Source organism: Silene latifolia, chromosome X, assembly GCF_048544455.1.
Source record: "Silene latifolia isolate original U9 population chromosome X, ASM4854445v1, whole genome shotgun sequence".
Lineage (NCBI taxonomy): Eukaryota > Viridiplantae > Streptophyta > Magnoliopsida > Caryophyllales > Caryophyllaceae > Silene > Silene latifolia.
In genome coordinates, this window is record NC_133537.1 from 70,122,862 (window position 1) to 70,129,502 (window position 6,641).

The 6,641-nt window shown below is 41.2% G+C and overlaps 2 protein-coding genes across 2 annotated transcripts; both read left to right on the top strand.

Annotated features, from left to right (window-relative positions):
* The first annotated feature begins 713 nt into the window (after window positions 1-713).
* On the top strand, window positions 714-1,340 carry LOC141617580 (protein FAR1-RELATED SEQUENCE 5-like). Its single transcript, XM_074434764.1, has one exon. The coding sequence runs from the start codon at window positions 714-716 to the stop codon at window positions 1,338-1,340; it is 627 nt and encodes a 208-aa protein (XP_074290865.1).
* Window positions 1,341-1,412: 72 nt separating this feature from the next.
* Window positions 1,413-2,354, top strand: LOC141617581 (protein FAR1-RELATED SEQUENCE 5-like). Its single transcript, XM_074434765.1, has one exon. The coding sequence runs from the start codon at window positions 1,413-1,415 to the stop codon at window positions 2,352-2,354; it is 942 nt and encodes a 313-aa protein (XP_074290866.1).
* The last annotated feature ends 4,287 nt before the right edge of the window (window positions 2,355-6,641 follow it).

Consider the following 6,641-nt stretch of genomic DNA (forward strand, 5'->3'; position numbering starts at 1 on the left):
TGGAGGATGGTGTAGGAGTGACGATGTTGAGATACGATGTGAGTCGTGATAAGGCCCAGGCGGGTTCTGCAGGACTTGCCCTGGTGTCCTCAGCTGCGAGCTGGCAGATCGGCTACGGTCGATATATATAGTCTACCGGGGATCGGTATGGCTGGGTTGTCCGGGGTATGAGATATGAGATGTGAGTTGAGATGGAGGTGACGGAGGAGCATGCATATCATATTTTATTGTTTCATTGTTTTCCCTACTCAGCTTCGCGGCTGACCCTGTGTATTCGTGTACGCCTGTGATGATCCAATTATTGGGGAGCAGATTGACAGTATTTTAGACCGATGGGAGCTGGCGGGAAGAGAGCTTGGATGATGACTTAGTGCCTAGCCCACCTTAGTCTTATTAGTAGTTTTATCAGACTTTATCTTTTGGTCATATTTTTGGAGGCTTTGTTTTAATTCCAGTTGTAATCTCACTATAAACATTTTAATAAAGTACTGTGTTTCTTTCCTTTGTTATCTACTGCCTCGGGTTTCCGAGATGGTAACACCGTCATTTATCTGAGGAGTCCTAGTTAAGGCCCTTAAATAAATGGGGGTGTTACAGGATTACTACACACAAACGTTGTGTGTGTAATAAAGAAGGCAAAAGTAGGAATAAGGGAACTAAAAGGAAGAGGACTGTTACCAGAACAGGATGTGAAGCTAAGGTTAGTTTTAGGAATGGATACTGGTGAATATGAAATTTATGATTTCGTCGAGGTTCACACATATGCTATGGTTACACCATCAACAATGATTCATTTGAAACCATCTAGAAATTTGAATCTCTTTCACAAGAAAATAATCATGGATAATTCAAGAGTTAATCATGGTCCGGTGGATTCATTTAGAATGTTCAAAGAATATGTAAAAGGGTACAAAAATGTTGGGGCTTCTTTAGAAGATTTCAAAAAATTTTCAAGGGATGTTAAGAAGTACATCAAGGAATATGATGCTGAGATGTTACTTGAGACTTTCATGCAAAAGAAGGCTATGTCTCCATCATTTTATTTCGACTTTGATGTGGATGATCAGAAGAGACTAAGTAAGGTGTTTTGGGCAGATCCAATCTCAATTAAAAACTATGCCCTTTTTGGTGAAGCCGTCTCTTTTGATGCTATTTATAACTTCAATGAATATAAAATGGTGTTTTGCCCTTTCACGGGTGTGGACAACCATAAAAGGTGTGTCACTTTTGCGGGTGGTTTGTTAAGAAAGAAAGATGGAGAATCATTTACGTGGTTGTTTGACAATTTTCTAAAGGCTATGGGTGATTGCTATCCTTCTACAATAATAACTGACCAATGACGAGGCATCAATCAAGCTGTAAAAGATGTGTTTGGTGACAAAACACAACACCGGTTATGCATGTGGCATATAATGAAAAAGCTGCCAGACAAAGTCGGTCCATCAATTTGCCAAAACACTAACTTTTTGAAGGAAATAAATTCTATAGTTTGGGATGGAGAGATTGATACAGAAGAATTTGAATTGAGATGGAAGGCGATTCTTTCCACGTATGAGCTTTCTGATTATGAATGGCTGAAGTCAATGTTTGACATTCGTGCAACTTGGATTCTCGCCTACTTTAGAGACATATATCTTGGCGGGATTATGCGCACAACATCAAGGTCAGAATCTGAAAATAGCTTCTTTGGGAATTTCACTAACCCGCACCTTACTCTTGTCGAGTTTTGGATGCGTTTCCAATCAGCTATGGATGCTCAGCGATGGAAATATTTAAAGGTGACAGCGGATGATAAAAACTCTTCTCCAAAATTATCAACACCTCTGCTTTTGGAAAAGAAAACTGCTGAATTTTACACAACAACTCTGTTTTATGAATTCCAACAAGAACTCCAAGCTGCTTGTTTTAGTTGTGGTCTTTCTCCGATGACGATTGAAGACTACAATGACCATATTTCAATAATAGACCGTGAGAAAAACAAGGTATACACAGTTGATTTGACTGGTAACAAGTTTTCTTGCTCGTGTAAAATGTTTGAAAGAATCGGATTACTTTTCAAGCATGTTCTGTGGGTGTTGAAGGATAAAGGGTTTGATGAAATACCAAGGGAGTATCTATTAGACAGATGGAGCAAAAATGCAACCTGCCGCCCTATTTTTAATGTTGTTGGGACAACACTCCTAGCTGATTATATGTCGATAGAAAACCACCAAAGCAAGGTAAGTGAATTGTGGTCGGAAGTATTTACTTCGGTTTCGCTTGTTGAGGATAATGAGGAACTTGGTGATGAGCTACTTGAACTTATTCGTAGTTTCAATGAGAAATTGATGATTTCAGTTAAACGTGGGAAGTAAAAAAACAAGAAAGCTGAAATTGAGATGCTTATTGGGTCAAAAATTCCTACTGAAGCTAGTGTTCTACCACCAGAAAAATGCAAGAATAAGGGATCGGGAAGACGCATTACTTCAAGCAAGGAAAAAGCAGTACAAGAAAATGCAAAGCCTCTTAGGAATTGTCGTGCATGTGGTGAAATGACTCATCACGATAGTAGAAATTGCCCGAGTCGAATCACTCAAAAGTGATTGCCGCAGTTGAACTACTCAAAAGTTATTTCCAGTTTGATTTCAATGAGTAAAAGTGTAAGCCATTTACAGTATTGCTGTGGACTTAGTAGTATGTAAAAACTAGTAAAAAAGTATGTAATATCTAACTCTAAATTGTAGAAGGATTGTCTTGTTGGTTTGCTTACAATTGAAAACTTGTAGTATTGAAGACTTCGAAGGATTATCATGTTGGACAATAATAGAAGTTCCTAGTTTTCTATTTTTGAGGAACTTGGATTAAATCATTGGATATTCCAGGTAGAAATAAGTATCAACGCATCATCCTAGCAAAATTTTAGTTGATTATACTCCCTAGGTCCGTAATACCGTGACACGAAATTATATTCTAATACGTATTCAATTTAATAATCATCGTGTTCTCTATTACTCCGATTTATTCAACAAAAAATGGTTTGACTAGTGTAATGTAAATTTGGACTACTGTAGATCACCCTCTCCAAGCATGTCAACCACACACATTCACACTATCTACATCTACTTGTCTTGTGGGACATTACTGTGGACAGCGGGCCGCCCACGGGGGCGCTTGGTGAGAAACGGGGACAAGCGTTTGCATTTTGTAAGGAGTCGCCACCAATTTTTATGGGAAATTGGAACCGTTCGAATACCTCGTGTCATGTCAAGACACAAAGTAGTGACATGAACACTAAGCAATCGTTACCCTTAGCATTCTATGTCTAGAATGACTCTCGTGGATGCCAATGAACACGGGTGCTCACGGAGATCTGGAGTAAGGGGTGAGGGTACGTATTAGGAAGCTCTTTTGATCGAACACCTAATCCCGCCCGCCTCGATAGCGGCCTCTACTAATGATTAGGGAAGTTATTCGTACTTGATATATCGTCGGCTATATGCATGCGATGCAACATCCAAGTTTTAATCCTAGCATGTGAGAATTAATACTAAGTCGGTTGACACGTAATTAGCATACAATTGGGTCGAAGTTGGAATTTAATGCTCATTTACATGTGAAAGACATACAAACGATAAAAGAAATAAAATAATCATAAATTACAATAATGAAAATTACACTAATTACATTGGAATAGGTGATTTATGTCGAAAATACCGCTAAAACGGATGATTTGAGAAAAAGGAATAAAAGAATAAATTAACGAACAGAAATTAGCGATACTACGGATAATAGTTAGATAATACGTGGACTAATTAATTACGTCAAGGCGAAAAAAGGGTTCGTGAGGCGAACTCATCTCGAACAAAGCAGCAGATCGCGCCCTGAAGAGCGCGCGGCGATTCTTTGCGTCTGTTTCAAGGGTGAGTTCGGGCCGCCGGAAGCCGAATCGCAAATCGTTAATGTTAATTGATGAATTTAAAGATTGATTAGATTATTGACTCGGATGAAAGTGATTTAATGCATTAATTACATATGAATTAGTCATGAAAGCAAAGAGAACATGAATGAAACAGATTAGACGAATTAATTACATGAAGTTAGATTAATTAGTGACATCGGTGAATGAAACAAACTAAACATGATGAATTAATGACGAATTAACAATGAACATGTGAATAAACAGATGAAAACTATATCAAAGGATGAATTCCAGGAACTCAATATGGACAAATTGAACCTCTGAAATCCGGGTTTGAATATTAATGACGAAAACCCGCAAATATTGGATTATAAGGGATTTAAGTCGGATTTGAATAATTAAAACATGTTAATGATGAAGGAATTATGTGACACAATATACATGTGAATATTAATGATGATGAACGAAGAATTTAAGAAAACAAGTGAAAAACAAATAAACAAAGACGAATTATAGAGGACGAGGAAGAAGAAAAGAAGCGGGAACTGCGGCAGCCTCACGAAGAGGCGCAGCAGGAACTGCGCTCCTTCGAATAGGCGCAGCAGTTGCTGCGTCTTTTCTCGACGTCTCGTTCATCGGAAATCCGCAAAAACAGGTTTTAACAAAGGGTTTTAGAAATCGATTTTAACGGTGTTTTCGACATAAATCTTACATGAGTGATACGATAAAGTACAAAAATACAATAAATAAAAGAGGATTATACACCCTCAGACTTACATGTTGACGGAACGAGATGAACTAAGATATCGACTAGTGAATGCTCGACGCGAATGCAAAGAGAGTGCCCTCGTAAGAGGAAAACGATTGATTAATTAAAGTTGATTGAGTGTAGTTGGTCAAATTGGTCGGTCATGCAACGGAGAGGCTGGTACCCGGAAAGATCCGAGCTTACGTGGTCGGAAGTCCAAGCACGTAGGCGCCAATTAGTAAGAACAAAGTCTAGAATGCAAAGGGAGAAGAGAAGGGCGGACACTCGCGTGAGAAATATGAGGAACGAAAGCTCCTATTTATACTAATCACGTGAAGGAATAGGGTTTCGGAGACTCTTTGGAAGTGAATCTCGGAAAGATATAAAAAAGATACGTAAATCATGCAAAGAAGGGCCTGGGAAGAGGCGCAGCGATCCATGCGTCCCTTGGAAGAGGCGCGCGCCTGCTGCGTGTCTGTTCCCGTGGAGGTTTCCTCCGTGAAGAAAGATTTCCGCGTTTGAGTTATGGTAGGACGGAAATAATTCGATTATCTTATGAATATTACGGGATATTGTTTGCCAAAAGATAAAATTTATGAAATATGGAATAGAAATATCCGGAACATTCCAGAACATTCTGACTCGGGATTTAACAGTTATCAGAAAATGGAGACGGTTTTTGACCCGGACTCCGAATGTACTCTAATTACTGCCAAAACGACCGTATCAGGACGTAGATGACAACTAAGAGGTTGACATTAATATTTGAGCAAACACTTGACGATAATCTTACGAACTGTCACAAATCGTTCCGCGTATCAAACATGCGGCCCAATCATCACCGGGTGGTTTGCGGGAGGTGCAGAAACGAGGTGTCTACAGAGCCCCCACTTTGACTGAGGCTTGGACAAGGCGAAAGTCAAAGTATAGCCATCGGGTCAATCGAAGATTACAACCTGACGACTATGGCGACGCGAGGCGGCTCAAGGGGTCTGAACCAAGGACCTATCGTCGGGAACATTTTAGAGTCTGTCGACTATCGGGGAGGGTCGTTTAAAGTCCATTAGACTACGTAAGGAAGCTCGCCAGCCATAAGAAGAGATCATACCTAAGACTTAATCGAACTTCGCGGGGAAACAAGAAATATTGAAAGCAGCAGGACGTCGGTAGAAACTGCTGGGGAATCCGCTTGCGTCGGTCTCAAGCGAACTCTGGCGAAACTTGAGGTTGAATCTGCTTGCGTTGGTCTCAAACAAACTCTTGCTGGGGAATATTGTGACGACTAGGAACATCTTGATCGTCGCGGAAGGAATCTCGAATGAGCAGTACTGCAAAATACTACTGCGCCGGGGACAGACGACTAGGAACATCTTGATCGTCGTGAAAGAAATCTTGAGTGAGCAGTACTGCAAAATACTACTGCGCTGGACATAATGATCTTGAGCAATACTGCAAAATACTGCTGCGCGGGATAAAATGATCTTGGACAATACTGCAAAATACTTAGTCTGGTCCGCGCTTTCTTGGATCGATTCTGGGATACGACTTCCACGTTTCACCTGCCTTTCGGTGAGGTGGGAGTTACTCTGGAGGATTACGGCATGATTTCTGGTCTGCCGTGCGGGACCGAGGAGATGGTATGGCCGGAGACTGCTATGAGGGCGGATTCGGCCGAGGCGAGGAGGTTGATCGGCTGGAATTTGTCGCCGAAGGCTGTTGCAGTGCCGGGTTTGGTACCCAGTACCTACGTCCGAGACTACTTTGCGGGGAAGACCCCGGAGCTGGTGACGATCGATGGGAGGGAGACTGCTCCTCCTCCTTGTACAGCTTAGCAGAGAGCTCGTCTGTGGCTTTGGTGGTTCTTGTCTTCGATTTACCTCGGAGACAAGGGCGAGAGGCTATCGACGAAGCTTCTTCCCTTTCTTTCTGACCTGAGTTCCCTAGGGCGTTGGGACTGGGTCACTGCTGGTTTTGCGGTCCTCATCCGCTTCATGA

What these genes read in the sequence shown, in the direction of transcription:
- LOC141617580 (XM_074434764.1), top strand. Translation starts at nt 714, where the DNA reads ATGGATACTGGTGAATATGAAATTTATGATTTCGTCGAGGTTCACACA.
- LOC141617581 (XM_074434765.1), top strand. Translation starts at nt 1,413, where the DNA reads ATGAAAAAGCTGCCAGACAAAGTCGGTCCATCAATTTGCCAAAACACT.